General features: G+C 40.3%; 1 protein-coding gene across 2 annotated transcripts in view; it reads right to left on the bottom strand.

The window, feature by feature from the left end:
• Window positions 1–78: 78 nt before the first annotated feature.
• The window catches only part of zdhhc8b (zDHHC palmitoyltransferase 8b), a 39,706-nt gene continuing 22,405 nt past the window's right edge, over window positions 79–17,379 (bottom strand). For both annotated transcript variants that reach the window (XM_088375137.1, XM_088375136.1), the window contains 10 exons: window positions 7,686–7,807; window positions 6,664–6,821; window positions 5,608–5,780; window positions 5,418–5,520; window positions 5,186–5,277; window positions 4,918–5,050; window positions 4,606–4,711; window positions 4,005–4,111; window positions 2,853–3,928; window positions 79–1,984 (listed from right to left, as the gene is read on the bottom strand). In XM_088375137.1, coding sequence (XP_088231263.1) covers window positions 1,852–1,984; window positions 2,853–3,928; window positions 4,005–4,111; window positions 4,606–4,711; window positions 4,918–5,050; window positions 5,186–5,277; window positions 5,418–5,520; window positions 5,608–5,780; window positions 6,664–6,821; window positions 7,686–7,807 — 2,203 coding nt within the window. In that variant the 3' untranslated portion in view covers window positions 79–1,851. The remainder of the gene's footprint in view (window positions 1,985–2,852; window positions 3,929–4,004; window positions 4,112–4,605; window positions 4,712–4,917; window positions 5,051–5,185; window positions 5,278–5,417; window positions 5,521–5,607; window positions 5,781–6,663; window positions 6,822–7,685; window positions 7,808–17,379) is intronic.

The raw sequence follows: 17,379 nt of genomic DNA, 5'->3' as shown, positions 1-17,379 counted from the left end.
CTCTGCTTATGTTCCTTGCATTCTAATTTTCCCCACTGTTTTTGTCTTGCCCAGAGAAAGAATGAACGCATTTTAAAGTATAATTTGCTCAAATGACATTTTATTGACTTATCGAGTTTCTTCTTCACAAAAATAGGAACATCCATAGTATTGGCTTTCATACAATGAACTCTGTATTTAAGTCTTTGAAAAGTAAATGAGCTCTGAGTGGATGGAGTATGGGTAATTGTTGACTTCTGGCAGTAGTTTGGAAAGTATACTTATGAAGTCTATTCTCTGAAATACAGTTGGACCAATGGCAGCATGTACTTTATATAAGGGAAGGACACGGGTGTTGTGAATGCGCCAACTGGTTTGGAAGTTCAAATGAGTTCTTAAACTATGTTTAATGTTAGCACTCTGTTAATCTGTTAACTCAATTTACCACATAAATTCAAATGAACATTTCACACAATGTGCTATATGTGGCTCACTGCACCTGGTGTGGCCTTACATCATTCTACTTCAAGGCAACAATGGCTGAGTTTTAACATACCAAACATTTAAGTCTGTCTTATTGAATCAAATTCAGTTAGCCCTAATTCCAAAGCATTTAACATTAGTTTTTTTCAGTTTAATATTTTGCTGTACCAGACAGCTGTTGTGTGTGTACATCACATTACTGGTCTACATATTTTCAAAAAGAAAACTGAAAAGACTTGACTGAACATCTCATGACAAATCTCAAGAAAGAACACTGATGATGTGCTAAACCAATGTGGATTTTGGCTGTGCAAGAACTGATATATATATAGATATATATAGATATATATATCTAGATATATATATCTAAATATCTATATATATATATAGATATCTAGATATATATATAGATATATATATATCTATATCACATCACACTGTTTTATAATCTTGTGCTGAAATACCATTTTACATCGAGGTCTATGAGCCCTTTTGGCTGAATTGTATAATTTATCACATGGAAAAATAATTGAGATATTTTGGCCTTACAGTCTACAAAATTTATCAACAATTATTGAAATGTTTATATTAAACTACTGGTTATAAAGAAGGAATTGGTCATAATTTAACTACCAGCGTATTGTACGTCTTCCATTCCTCTGATTCTATTAAAAGCCAACACTGAACCAGACAACAAACATAAAAACAAGTTTGTCAGTGAAATGTTGGGTTGTTAAACTCGTCAAGTATGAGGTAATCTGATGGTCCACAAGAAGCCTTCACCTTCTAGAGTCCAAAGGAACATGAGCCAAGTATTTGTAACTCAGTCACAGAGGGAGACATTGTATCAAATTGAACCTATGTATGCTGGTTCTGTCCCCTCTTGGTTAAAAAAAATACATTGGATATGAAGCAAAGGTGCCAGGTGTACTTTAAGGGGCCTGGTATTTTGAAGCACCTTGAATTGTTGCCTTCTTCTCCAAGCAGGGAGGGTGTCACTCTTTGAGAAGCAATAGTTTTACAATGATGTCCATGTTTGTTCCCCCGTGCCCCCTTCAGTGGCATTTTGTTCCAACTGAAGCACTAGCTGGAGCATAAACATGTACACAATATAGGACATTTAGACCCGGTCACATGACTACAGCTAAGAGAATACAATCTTTTGGTCCATTGAAATGACCAAAGTATGAAACACGGGAAAAAAAAAAACCTCACCCATACAGAGGATCACTGATAATTGGAGTCAAACACATGTATTACATCCATGACAACCACACAGCAGCAGACTGATCCTGTGTTTGAACAATTTACATAACTGAGCTGCTTTACAAAGGATAAAAAAAAACTAAATATGGTTCTTGTCACCGAAGGTGAATCCGGCATGCCTGCTCACACCGAAATCTCATAGGTGGTGCCTCCCACCCCAGTCACCTTTTTGACGTTACCGTGGCGATTGGGACTGCCTGTGACACCCTTGGCACTTGGGTGGCAATCCATCTGGCCATTAACTTTCATGGGCTCTCTGAATAGAAAGAAAAAAGCAACAGATGGGGTTCAACTCACAGAGATGCTTCACAAGTCAAAGGTTATTGGTCTATGGAGAGTGAAGAATAAGAGATGAAGGGTTGGAGGAACATGCCTCAGTTGTCCAGATGGAATGGAAATGCAGAAGCAAGAGTGTTGCACATGAATATGTAAAGACATGCAAAAAGAAGAAGGAATGGAAAGTTGCAACTTTATTAATCTGACAGTCATTGAAGAATACAAAACTTTTTTTCTAAGGCAGAAAATAATCCATTCATAGAACACATTGATGAATTTAGATGAAACTTAACCCCTTACCATTCCTGTTTTTGTGCTCGCTGAACCTGTAGATTGTATCTTAAAATGTATATTATTTAAAATGTCCAGGAACTCATTTTTTAAACGGCGTATTACATGACTGGGAAAGTAGCCACAAGGTAGCGCAAATCCCTCGCAAACTCCTCAACTCTCGAGGATTCGGTATGCGGGACAGCAATTTAGAGTTTGCCGGGGAATTTGCGCCATCTTGTGGCTACTTGCCCGGTCATGTGATACATTATTTAAAAAAACGAGTTCTTGGAGATTTGAATAATGCCTAATATTCTACATTACAATTATATCTGCAGACTCAGCGAGTACTTAATTCAGACAGCTGCTAGCACATAAAACTGGAATGGTAAAGGGTTTCATGGATAAATAAACAGTAAGACAAAAACATTGTACACTTAATGCTACATGCTTGAAAGAGGTACAGACTAGAGCTCAGGAAGTCACTGGGAGCAGGAGGGGATAGTTGTGTAAGCCCAACCCCCCTTCCCTTCCTGGCTCAGGGCATGCATGCGGTACCAGAGGGCTAGGATTCATACCTTGCCCCCCCCAGGCGAGGTGAGTCCATCCTCTCCTGGACACTCATGTACGAGAGTTTCTGCTGGGAGTAGGATGGCGATCGGTGCATGGCAGGGGAGTGGGGGTGGGGGCGGTGGGCAGGGGAGCGATAAAAGCCCTCTGGGCCTGAGACCCTTCCAAGGTTGTTGTTGGTACTAATGTGATCTGTGTGTAAAGAGCTGGATGAAGTCCTGGGTGCTCGCCCCATAGTGGAGCCGGCCTGGCAGAGGACAGGGGTTCTCTGGCCGTAATTCAGCCCGACCCCCATTAGGTTGTCCCTCGAGCCTCCATAAGCCGGAGGTGTCGGCCCTCTGGAACCGGCACAGCGAGGGCCATCCGGATAGCAGGGGTTGGGTGGGAGGCCATACCCACCGGAGCCCTCAAACACACCAGAGTCCTGGGCATAGATATGCGTCTGGGAATGCCCGTGTAACATGTGGCGCTTCTCTCTTGCCTCCATTTCCTTCCGCTCTTGGATGGAGGCCATGATTGTTTGGGAGAGGTTGTCGTAGCGCACTGGGGATGAGTCTCTGTCCCGAAGGTGAGGCGAGTGACGGCCCACCGCCCTGGATGACAAAACTGGACTGTAGGTGGCGGTAACCTGTTGTCTCTGCATCTCAGGATCCCGCCTGTGGCACATTTTGGTGGGCAGGTAGGGCGAGTGGAACCCTACTGGAGGCACACCGCGGTGGGCCAAGCACTCACTGGCGGTGGGTGGAGTGCTACTGGGGTTCAGCAGGCTGTCATAGGATAGACTTCCGTTACGGTTGGAGAGCGTGTTGGGAGAAAAGACATTCTTATAAGGGGTTGAGGTGACCGTCTGAGGCTGCAGACCCACGAGCTGACCCTTCTCCGATCGTTGGTGAGCCTGCTTCAGGCTATGAGTCCGAGAGTTGAGCGGGTCAGAGTCCAGCTGGAAAGGGGAGGACTTGAAAGTGCGGTGAAGGGGAGCATTAGTGTACTCTGGCAGATCTAAGTTTGGTTCAGATCGATAGTCGTGGCCACGAGCACCCTCTTCCAAGATGGCTGAGGAATTTTGGTCATCGGACATGACAATCTGATGAAAAAACACAAGGCATGACTAGTAGATGCATTTATTTACTACCTTTATTTGTATTTTGCCTTAATTTTACCTTGTCCCCTGCAGTATGATAGTGGACTTTCGGCATGGTGCCAAAGGACGGTCTGAATTTGTACATAGCTGGAGTGGACGGGTGGGTCTTACCAGACAGTGAGCTTTCTACAGATTGATAAATAGAGAAAAACAAGATTGTGAACATTACAAGTGATTGGCAGGCTGCTGCAGTACATAAAACTACCACCAGGTTGCAGTGTTGCTCCTTGGGGCAGGGCAAACTGTTCCCTCCCTGACATAATGCACCAAGACACAGGGTCTCTGGAGGGAACCCACCATGTGTTCGTGCGAGCATGTGTGCCAACACGAGATTAATGACGTTGATATTTCACAAGGTTTAAAAGCAACAAATCACAACTGGACAGGGACCGCTGCATAAACAACACAATGACCGCACAGAGCCAAAGAGGCTGGGATTTAAGGGACACTCCACAGATACTTGATGAGGTACACCTTAACAATCTGTGATATGATTCAATACAAGAGCTACATTGAAAACATTATTTACCAAGATTGTAGTGTTTGCAGCGGTGTAAAGTCTAAATAGTAACTGACGAGTTGGACGGAGAACTGAGATGTGAGATTTTGGTGGTTCTTACCCTCACTGGAGGTCAGATGGTTTTTCAGCTGGTTGTACCTGTCAGCTTTCGGTGGCAATGGCGGCTGCGTTTCTTTTTCATCCAGGCCATCGAGGCTACATTTGGACTATGTGGACAAGAACAGAGTGTCAAGAACATCCTTGAGCAGGTGGCTGAACAACAGGTGTGATAGTGTGCATATTGGCGGGAGAAATGTATCTGTCTTGGTGGCGCAATCACAGTCACAAGCATATCGGGCAGGCAAATGCTGCAATTACTCTCATGCGGCAATAAAAAGGGGGAAAAGCTGTAGATTGAGTATAAAACTCTCACCTTGGAGCTGATAATGGTGCCATGGATGCCATTGTCATTGACCTTGATGGCGATTTGCCTGTCTGAGAGGTCTGGTCGAATAAATGGAGGTTGAATTTTGATGTGGGGCTTCTTTTGTGGGTCAAATATGTACCTGCATTGTAAAAGACAAAAAGCATGATCCTTTTCATCATCTACCATTTTAGAACACACACGTATGCATACACACGCGTACACACGCAACACACACACACCCACACGCAAACACATACACACCCACGCATCTTACCTTGGCCCCTGAGGACTACACAAGACATACTCAACATTGCCACAGCAACCTCTAGTGAAGGGATTTACTCCTCCACGAAACTTGCCCGTTACCTGAGAAACAAAAAACCTTGTATAGAATTTTGACCATCATGTTTCAGCACAGACCGGTATTATGAAAAACATCGACTGTTCCTTTTCTTTCTATTTCATTATTGTATTTGGGAGCCCTATTAATCCAATGTGTCCCTCACTTGTTCATTTGTGGTTCGACCTCGCGCCACAAGCACCATGTGGAAACCCGTGAGACCCATGACAGGAATAAAGAAAAGCCCTGCGATACACATCACCACCAATCTGAGTGTTCAACGGTTAAGCAAAGCAAAACAATTAGCTCACAAAACAACTGATCAAAAAGTGGTAAAGGGATTGTTAAAAGGATACGTGATGGTGGTGTGCAGAGCTCCCAGTTTCTCTCGGTGGTGGAGCACGAAAATGAGACCAAAGGTGAAAACTCCCATCATGTGGATGCTCAAAGAGAGCAGGAAGAGGAAGAAGTAGCGGTAATTTCTGCGTCCAATGCAGTTGTTGACCCAAGGACAGTGATGGTCAAAGTCCTAAGAATAAGAAAGACATTTTTTATTTCAAGGGGAAGTCAACCCCAAAATGTTCTTTGCAATGATATGTTGCATGTGCCCATGGACTAATTTAAACACGGCAGTCTGATTAATATTGCATTTGTGGGATACAAGTTAAGAAGTAAAATTCATCAGTTTTTATCCAGCCATGTTGTTGGGCAACCAAAGGGGTCCTTTTGCTATCTGTCACCCACACAATCACAGACTAGTATAAACTGTTCTAATTATTTAAAATGATGAATGGTAATAAAAATTGCTAGCAATTTCTCTATTTTTCAAAAGTGAAGGCAATTTGTAATTTTAGTATTGACACATAAAGTCCATGCACAATTTGTCTTTGTGGGCTACATGAAATGATGTGGCGGGCCGTATCTGGCCCCCGGGCTTTGATTTTGACACCTATGGTTTACGCACGAGTCCTTTAGCTTCATACGGTCCTTATATCGTTCATTTCAAATACTACTTGAAAATGTATTTATCACAAAAAAATTGAGGTCCATGACCAAACCGCGCTAGACAGAAAGTCGCGTAGGATCAAAGCGAGTAAAATCGAGATTTAGGTGTAGCTCTACACATAATGTGACGAAAAGTAAAGAGTGACACTAAACACTATTCTAGCCTAATACATGCATTTGGCATTGATACATTTTTGTGTTAAGATTCTTATAAAAATTGCACCTGAAGCAGACATATTGCATAAAGTTAATGAATAAGCTTTCAAAACAATTAAATGGCAGGATCATTTTCCAGCACACACTGTTCCGAGGTGCGGTGGTTAGGACTTCCAGAGCGTACTACAATTGAGAGCCTTGCTGTGGGTAAATATGTATTCATATTCTCAAACACATTTCTCGACACCCACCTCCACGCAATTGTCACAGACACTGCAGTGTGAGCAGCGAGGTGGTCTGTAGAAGTGACAGGTGGCACACCACTTCATCCGAACCTGAATGCCCTTGATCTCCACATTCTTGTAGAGAGGCGCTCGGAAGTCATCGTCTTTGTCTTCATCCTCGTCCGCTGTGCATACACGAACACAGTCAGGCAAGGGATTTTGGATTCCTTTTTTTTTTAAAGGTTATTCAAAAAAACAGCAGTCATTATTGTCACAGTTAAACAAAAACATAACCTCTACTGTGCTTTTTAGGCTAGTTGTCACACATAGACAATTATTCAAACAACAAAACAATATTTATAGTAGCAGCTGTTTGCAATATTTTTCAAAAAAGGAAAAATTCTCCCTTCCAGCCCTGTATTATATTTATAGTCATGAACATGGACCGATTTAAAGGGTTTATTCTGCTGCACAGCATCAATTCATAGAGCTACCGCTTTTCCCAATAACTCTAGCTGAGGATTAATTTTGCTGGTGAAGAAAAAAAATAATAATCAAACCATTGAGTATACATAAAGCAAATGCAGCAAACTCAGTGAAATGGCATTTGGCATCTTTCTGCTGCACATCATAAATTGCTTGGGGAGTTGGAGGATAGTATGTGGCATGTACCATAGAAATACAAGCATGAAACTAACTACATATGCTACGGTGACGGCTTGCCATCACCAAAGTGGCAATTCCCTTCGTCACTGTGTCAAATGTCTCAACAGAACAAATGGCTAACGATGAAATAAATCAGCTTTGTGGTTCTGAATTCAAAAAGCTGAATGATTTCAGTGATTCTCTCCGCAAACACAAGTTCTTACAAAAATGATTTCAATGGCTTGTTTGACAGTAGTGTTTTTGTAAACCAAAAGATCCACAGTGATTCTTATGTTCTTGGAAAATAATCAGTCTTGCGTGTAGCATGGTGCTTATTGCTTAAAATTTTGTCAAATTTCCTCTGTAAAAATAGAAGGAACCGTTGCAGAGGGCTGCACACAAACCTCTGGGGTAGACACCAGGGTCCATGAAGGTCGCCATGCTGAAGTTGGCCAAGACAAAGAGGAAGACAAAGCCATTGTAGAGAGGGACGATAGGTGAGATCACCTTGGTCAACCAGGGGCACCTGAAGGAACAAATAAAGATCAGTTTCTTGGTTTCTATTCTGTTGTGTTTTCATCACGAGTCTCTGCGTAGCCTGCAATCACACTCAAATGCACTTTAAGTGAGCCTTTGTTCTTGTTTAAAAATAAAACAAAAAACAAATCAATAACCATCACAGGTAACATGATTCCTGGGAGCAAAATAGTACAGGGTGATGTGGTTTGATTTCACAAAAACAAGCATGATACAGGCAGTGACAAAAAATACAGAAATTAGAGATGTCGAGACAACCACCCGAAAACAAGCTCCATCTGTTTAAGGTGGTATTAAAACGTGTAGGCGCACACTCTTGTTTCCTAGCACTAAATTACCACTGCAACTACTATAGGCGACTTTGGAACCAGTTGATGAATCTTTATTTTTATTTCCTTGTTAACATTTACATTACATCATTTCCACAGTGCAGGTCAATTAGTGTGGTCCTTTAATGCTTCTGCTGCCTTTTCACCATATACAGCCCGGCCCGAGCCATGATTACAATTTGCATGAGCATGGACATTTTCTTTTGGCTGCAGGCCGCCCCTCAGTCATTCAAGCAATGTTATTCGTGTGAGTTCCGCCCAAGATCAAAATAGGTCAAAACTAAGACCAAAAGATGATGGCTGGATACAGAGTGAAAGAAGAATCACACTTGCTTCATGCTTCTTGGCTTTGAGACAGAATGTTTTGGCTTGATTGTATTTTCAGGTACACTCGCTGAATGATACATGCATTGATGCTGGACCTGATTTGTATTGACTTGATTCTTATGGGAAGGGGAATAAAGTCAACCACATGTATTACCTGAGTAACTGATGGAATAAGCGATGGGTTGATCGATTCATTTGATTTCTAAAGGATTACCATTTACACAGTGAAAAATGTTACAAGTGAGCAAGATAGAAAAGCAATTTTTCTGGCTGCTAAAAAATTCAGGATTTGTGTCTTCAGACGAGCCAGAAGCGAAATGAGAAAATTAAGTGCAACTGCCAGAATCTATTTTGAATTCAGCCCGTAGACAGCGTAGCGACTGAGAAAATAGTTGAGATAACAGTTATTGGTTAATTGGTTTGCAGGTATAAGTAACTATAGAGAACATAGAACATTATTTCTGTTGGAGAATTCTCTGCAGTAATCAAAATGTTTATAAAAATAGGATAATCGGATATGATTAGCATTGAAATTGCTTCGATGGCAAAAGAGGAGCATATAAACAACACTGATGCAAAAGAATATAAAAGAAGCCCAGAAAAATCATATTTCATCCCTGGCTTTTGAAGAAGGGAAGAGGAAAGGCAGACAAAAGAAGGATTAAAGAAGTATAATCCCCATCTTGGTCCTCATGCTGGCAGTGATACATTTCCTCTGCGTGAAAAACAGTCAGATATGATATATCGATATGAGCCAGTAAATTATAAGAAAGCTGGATTTACTAAATATAAATGACCCTTTGATTATACCCATTTGTTTAGAAAGGAAGCAATTTGTGAAAGATTTAATGTAGCTATGACATCTTCAGAATGTTCAGAAACATTCAGTCAGGATAGAACCGAGTGTACACTTGTAACACTACTAAAAGCATTTTTCATTTCTGCCAACTAAAATGAAGAATTCCTGTTTTATAAGACTTGACAGAACAATGACACAAGAGAACTGAGAAGGCAAGTTTGGAGCAGCAAGGTTCACTGTACGTATTTCCATCTGACTTTGGCTCACTGCTAATCTGCTTTCTTGTAATTGCATTAGAGGTTTGTTTAGAATGAAATGCAGTGCTTTGCTTCTTCATGCTACCATTTCACATTTCAATGACCTGATTTAAAGGGGAACTCACCCCCTCAAATTGTTTTTATAATAATATGTTCAAGTCTCAAGTCACAACCAATCACAATTCAGCTTCAGAAAACTCTTGTGAAGAAAAAGCATTTCAAGTTTTGAACCAGTCAAAGTATTATGTAAAAGTATACAATAATAATATGTTCAAGTCTCAAGTCACAACCAATCACAATTCAGCTTCAGAAAACTCTTGTGAAGAAAAAGCATTTCAAGTTTTGAACCAGTCAAAGTATTATGTAAAAGTATACAAACTGCGTAATGTTTTAGATATGTGCTTTGACTCTTAACTTGAAGGGAAGCGGGGCAATAGATATTGCCAAAGTGGATTTTGAACTGATAAGCAAAAGCTCAGTTTGAGACTAAACCAAGTTTTGGTAAGGGAGGATGGTGGAAGAGAATTAGTGCTAAACAATTATGAACTAATTTCGATTTGTTTTCTTTCAATATTGCAATCGTCATTTAATATGCAACTATTTTTTCAAGGTTCCGTCTGTCACATACATTAGGTTTTAAGGAGATATGCAGGTGGTTGTAATTCACCCAATGGAAGCAATGGCTGGGAAATTTTCTGAGGATGACTTAGTGGGAGATGATAAATGGCAAAGAGGAGAGGGCCAAGAACATGGCATAGTCTGAGCTCACCTGACAGATGGATGGATCATGGATGGATGGATGGATGGATGGATTTAGTCTGTAAACAGCAGTGCTGGACACCACAATAATAGTACATGATGTGTCCAGGAAATTTCTGTACTAATTTTGAAGCCATTATTTTGTGACACACTCATTAAATATTGTGAATTGCAAAACTGTGATTCAAGGGTAGCTGGAAATGATGCTGATGATCATCTGACTTTCATCACTCAGGAACAAAACATGAGCCAAAGTCCCTGATGTCAGAGTGTGAAGTCTGAGTTAGCACTATGGGAGTCGACGGGACATTTTTTAAACGTTTGATAATCAATGCAAGTAATCCCATTTGAGGGAACAATGGGTGTGTGCTTGTAAATGCTTGCGTCAAGGTACCTCTAACATCCATGTTTGTGTAGCATGAGCAACGTACTATTCTCTTCCAATTCAATCATTTCGAATAAGAGGACACATCTTCATTGCTGCCCAACTCAGTTCAGAGCACAGCCATGGGTCAACCGGAATGAATAAGGCTTAAAAGCCAAAGACTAAAGGCTTTACTCGAGGTGTACAGCTACTATGTTCGGGTATCTTGACCACAGTAGTAAGGTCACTGAACACTGCCAAAGTGCAGCTGGTGCCGGAATCTGTGTGTAAATGTAAAGCTCTCCCAGCCAGAAATATGTAACAGTGTGAAACCCAAGCTGGGTATTACATTTGAGAGGCCGGATTGTGACTAGCTGCATAAGCGGCGCTCAGACTGGGCCACTCAGGGAAGTAAATCCGACAGAAGTTGTCTTGTGTCACATTCCTAAACCTCTCCTTCAACAGAACCTGCAAGTGTGGCCATTGCCAAGGCAGGGGAAGCCCCCAAGGCTCTTTCAGAAATTGTTTTGCATAGTGTGCCACAAAGATAAGGAATTGGATTCAATAGCTTTTGCATACAAAGGCCCCCAGAAACATATATAGCCTACAGTAAATGTCATAAATATTAAGTTATAAGACAAATGTTGCAATGACTATCCCAACCCCCCACGGTATTGTTACACCAAAACAATCAATAAAATAAAAAATCTTTTTTATAAAGATCCATGTTTAAATAGACTTGAAAATAACTGGCAAACAACGTATGAAAGGTCAGTCGTTGGTGACGTTCCTTCACAAAGAAACACAACTTGTGATACTTTCTTTTGTCCAGTTACTATGGTAACCGTCCTTCGCAGCTTTCAGTGTCTGACGAGGTTTCAAACAGGGTTATATACTTGTATTGTTAATATTGTACTGCAAATACAGTGTTAATTAAAGATAGCAATACTCCTCACTAAAATGTACATTTCTCTGCCTTTTGATTGTTTACAAAGACATAAAGTGCATAATGTATGAACCTTTCCAGCTTTATTTAACAGGATACTTGTTTAGTTGTTTTAAGCAGTAAAAAGTTAATATTTTGTGAAGTAGATAACATTAGTTTTCATGTACAATTAACACCTTTAAGAACATTTTGCCACTTACTGTCGACTGAAAATAGCATCACATGCTCAGGCTTTACGTGACAGGCAATCACAACCCATGTGACGATCGCAAGCTATGCCATCATTACCGGAGCATATTTTCAGTTGAATGCAAAATGTTTGATGATAAAATAATGAACTTATCAAATTCGTTATCACCAAAATATTTACTTTTAAATAGGTAAATAAGTTTCCCTTTGGATTGATTTGACATTATGCACAGACTTAAATTTTACAGTCCTAAACCTTAATCAAATGGAGACAACAAAACGAGCTATTTTTTGAAAACTCGAGTTAAACGAGTTTCACCATTAGACGTAACAAATGGTCGACAATATCAATTTTAATCTCATTGACTACATTTATCATCAAATGTCATGACATCAATTCTTCACCAGGACTTGACAAGTAAGAACCCATCGACATAGCCCGTATCGACAGAAGATGGGAAGAGTAACTGACTGAGGTTGTTGACATTTATTGCACGAGCCTAAATGAACAATGACCATCCACCATGTAGTCCATCCAATCCTCTTCAGCTCAGTGCAAGACTGTTTTGGCTGTTACCTGCTAGTGCCATCTGCACACGCTTCAATCCCAACCAGTGAGGTCAGTCCGATTCGCTCCGCACCTCCTACGGGAAGCCGAGATTGAGCGGGACTGAATAAACATGGCGCAAACACACGCACTCCAGAGAACAGAGCAATCCTCTCAGCCCGCAGCTGACACCATGTTGACGGGTTTTAATAAGGCTGAGCGTGTTGTTTGTAAAAGCTGACGATCACTGATGTGACTTGCGTTAAATATAAATGGGACAAATAGGAGTTCTCTGAACAAACTTGTCGAGTAAAAGAGCCATACTTGTTCTTCCTTGTCACACTGATATAAGATTAGACTGCATTATAAATGACATTGGGCACAATTATGCGCTGCTTGGTGGGCAATGCTGGCACCATAACGGAGCAGCTGCTTGCCTTGCGTTCAGATTGTATTTTTTACAGAAATAACAACCACCCAAGCAAAAAAAAAAAGACAAATAATTTAATTGCACAGCTCCCTTTTTTACAACTGCCATCAACCCTGATATATTTGAACATTTTTGCTGCTGCACGGCTAATCAGCTTAATGAACAATTCATCAATCAGTTTAAAGCACAAGGCCAAATCCTGTGTGGGGCAGGTTGGCCGAAAAACAAACATGCACGTGCCCCCCACCACCACCACCACCAAAACCGCATATTGCAACTCGTGATATTGGGGGTTTACTAAGCACTAAACTTTTATTGTCATTGAATTTGTCTTGGTTAAAACTGCAAAGTGCCAAGAATTATAGACTTGGTCTTAACAGGCTGCAGCAACAGGACAAACTTCTTTAATATGTCAACCTGAATTTATCAAATGCAAATATTCTTCCAACCATTTAGCCACATCTTTCGTCATACGTCATATTTCATCCATGCCGAGTGTGGAACCTCCAAAGTTGAATGTTTCCGAAGTCATATAATTTGGGGTTTAACCAAAATATGCGAGAGAAAAAAGTCTCACACAAACTTTGAGGTCGGAAATATCATGAGATTTTAACACATTTTATGAAACTTCAGCTCTGTCAGCAAAAGGTCAAAGAAATGAACTACACAAATGCTTCACTTATTTCTGGACTTGTATGGGAGTTAAGAATAAAAAAAGTCTCATTATTTCCATGTTCACTATCAAAAGTTTTATTTTAAATTAAAATGTTGCTGTACTTTTTTCTGTCTTATCATAGTAGTAGTTGATTTATTGCTTGTTCCATGAATAAATACTTTGTGATGACAACAGTTTGCATCAGGAATTGATTATTTCGATACTTGATTTATAAATAATAAAAGTAATTACTGAAGCAGACGATCAGCAGTTATTATTTTTTTTAAATGTTTTCGCAATTTACACTCATATTTTTTTTCTACAAGAATAGTTGGTGAAGTGTTTGATGCTACTTCACTGTAAATTTCAAACTCAGAACCAACTTTTCTGATGCGCAACCAACAATAGATGGCATTGATGAGATGAGCACAGCTTATGAGTACTTTAGAAACATTTGGGGCAATCTACATTTTTTCTACTGCTGATTATAAAAGAACGGCAAAATGCCAAATCAAACTTTTTTTTCTGGCAATAGGGGAGAGTCCATCATTATCACCGTTATGCATTTATATTTTGCAAGCATTACGTTAAAGCCTCGATGAAGGTCTGTGCCCACGGCATTCATGCTTGAACATGGACAACAATGTATTGTTTTTAAGTTGTAACCCCGAGTAAGCGGTGGAGACTGCAAGTCATTTATTTTTACTGTGTCGCCACTAGTGTTTGAGACCGGGCTACGATCCAGCGTGATTCATACTCCCTCGGAGAGGTCCCGTCTCAGAACAGGACATCACCCAGACAGGGTCACTGTGCCTAGGCGAGACAGAATGACTGAAGCAGCACATTAGAGCAACTCTGCCAAGCACATCGCAACATTACTGTAGAATCGTAAATCCACAAAGTCCCTCTCTTGAATGTAAAGGAAAACTGCCGCTTTAAGGAAAGGTACACTGCAGCAACATCAACCCTGAATCACAACACACAACTAGTGAGAAGAGAGCTCCCAAAATGTCAGTCGTATGAAGCTTGGCAACTTCCACAGTGCTAATTATAGTATGTGGCTTTAACTCTTTCTGTGACATACGACAATTCTATTTCAATTCCATGCAAAGCTGTACTGACAAATACCTCCTCCATCTCTCTGATTTAGAGCTTTCAAAGTAAGCCTGGTGACTCCATTGGACTAGGTCATAACAAAAATTGTACTATAAAAATGATTAACCCTAAGCAATCATATACGATGCCATAAGGCTCAGTGCGTGGATTGAAAGATAAAAAGATTGAGGTCACTGTCAGATTGAATATAGATTTAAGTCTTTCGACTTAAATCTATATTCAATCTGACAGTCGCAGTTAACTGGGGCAATTCGATGACAAATTTTAAGACCGGTATTACTCATACACATAATTGAAATGCAAATGGTTGTTACTGATTAAGATGACTGCTTAATAGAAAGATTAGCTGTGTCAATTAAGTCTGACAAATGTCATGTGTTGTCATTTGTTCAAAGATACATCATCCAATCCTTTTAGAATGTGTAGGCTACAATAGTATTAATTGCAGAACACCAAATATTCCCTTTTAGATAAGACAGTTGGAACAAAAGGTATTAAAAAAATGGTTACGTGCCATTACTACGACTCGTTAAATGATAATCATGAAGCATTTCTATGTAAATTGATTGACTCTTAGCCATGCACAACAAAAGTAGAAGTTATCTCAAAGTATAATTCATGGGAGTGTGAAGAAAATATGAACCTTAATAGTTGCTGACTATTGATGTTCACCAAACTGCTTGCTTCCAAAATGCTTAAAAACGTCGTCCTCTTTATTTCTAATGAATTGTGCTAGCAAGTAACTCGACTTAAGCCCCCTTTCCAAAAAAAAAAGCAACCATTTGGCATGAAAAGTAAAATCCAATTGAGATTCATGAGCTGTCAATCTGGTTTTAATCTTCACAAGTGAAGTACTTACAGTGTCAAAATGTGGTGCTGATTTATTCCATTCAAATTACACCAGCAACTTTAAAGCCACTAAATATGAAAATCCAGTAACGCTAGTTTTAGAGGATTAAACCATAGAATTTTATTAATTTAGAAAATCCTGAGCGGAAATTATTAAATTGCGCAGATTTAACATGAATCAACGTCATCTCCTGTGACCGTGCTACATTGATGTAGCCAAACGGGCTGAAGCAACAAATTTACTGAGGATAAAAATGTTCTTCAATTATAGCTCAGAACCGCTCTTATTCCATTCCAGCATTCCTTTCCTCAGTTGTTCCCCTTAATCCATCTTGATTCCTGAAGTGGAGGCAGGTGCTTTCACTTCCCCGGAGCACTTCTTTTCCACCTCGTCTAAACACTCCTCCTTCATCCCCCCCTTGCACATAACTCATCAGTGGCCTCCTTCACATCTTCTTCAGGGATTTTAATTGCAGATTGTCAAACTGGGCTTTTTCCCCCCCCAATGCCTGAAGGATGGTGACGTCAGTCAGATGATGGGAGGTTTGTCTCACACACATATACATGCATGCAAATGCATATATAGTACACCTTGCAATAATCATATGCAAACATCATATGTACGAGCACGACTTGCTATTGTGGATCTCGCGCACATCCGTTTACAGCGCCGGAGAATCGAAAATCAGGGCGCGGAGACTCAGAGGAGATGGAGTATGGCAGCTTTGCGATGATGTCATACTGTAGCTCCCCTCTATTTGATTGTTTGAAATGTGTGACTGGATATTTTGCAAGCTTTTCCAGCGGTGCAGAAGAAACAAATGTAGTCTGCCGCGTCTTGGACACGTTGGGATGAGGTTCAACGTCCTACAAGCTTGCAGAGGAAACAAAGAGAGCCATTGATATAGTGAGCAGCAAGCACCAAGACAAAACAATGATTCTTTTAGGCCACAGTGGCTGGCGGCACAGGGCAGGGTCTCCCCAGTGTTCTATGGGAACGTGGGAACAAAGAGGGGTCCAGACTGAGGTGGGGGGTGCGGTCAATAAATTTGGATGACCTGCTGTCAATGGAGGCTCTGTAGCTCCAGCATGCAGCAGATTACAGCTCTCGACAGCACAAGTGCACATACATGAGTGAGGGCATTCACGTCAAAACTGTTTACATAATTGATATTGCAATAGTGTTAACATTTAACGGGAGACCGTCAGTATGTTCTTTCACAACTTGAGCCGATTCACACGGCACTGCTGATCATCCAGCCGATTCAAGGCTTTTGCCAGGGGATGTAAGTAAATATAGGTTGTGTAAGTAAATATAGACTGTTTGTGCTAAACCCCCACTGGGGCACAGTGTACAAAAAAAGAGCCTCCATTCTTCCACAAATCGGTTAAAAAGGATTTCTACTCTTAATTATGCTGAAAATTAGCACTTGTGCTATAACACTAAAAACAGTGCATCAGATTTTTGTCCATTGTTATTGTGATGTCCATATTAATTAATTAAATAATTAAATAAATAAATAAATAAATAAATAAATAAATAAATAAATAAATAAATAAAATAAATGAAGTACATTTCTCAGAATTATTCTATTTCAGGCAGGCATTGAACTTTGAGCAGGGGTTTTGGCTTATGGCAAAAACATGTATTATGGCACAAAACATGTATGATGCAAAACAATTGTTTTTCTCTTCATTCTTGGGTGATTACATTTGCACATATATGCACATATCGATTCTTTATTTGCTCTGCTCTCTTGTGAGTACAGGGAGTTCATATAATTGGCTTTTCAAAATACAAAACTGCTGCCTTCATAAACAAATGCATTAAAAGCAGTTTAATGAGGCTGACTTTTCCAGATTATTAGATGCTCTGAGGCATTAGAGGATCCGGTAAACAGTTTATGAAAAGGTGTTGACTTGCGAGCTGCTGGCTGGTTTCTTCCCTTATTACGAAGATTCCACTCAATGTCCCCGATACTCGGGCCATGCCA

Source organism: Syngnathus floridae, chromosome 5 (genome assembly GCF_059516105.1).
Source record: "Syngnathus floridae isolate MCC-2025c chromosome 5, RoL_Sflo_1.0, whole genome shotgun sequence".
Taxonomy (NCBI): Eukaryota; Metazoa; Chordata; class Actinopteri; order Syngnathiformes; family Syngnathidae; genus Syngnathus; species Syngnathus floridae.
The sequence above is the reverse complement of the archived record's forward strand: the minus strand, read 5'-3'. Positions and strand labels throughout refer to the sequence as shown.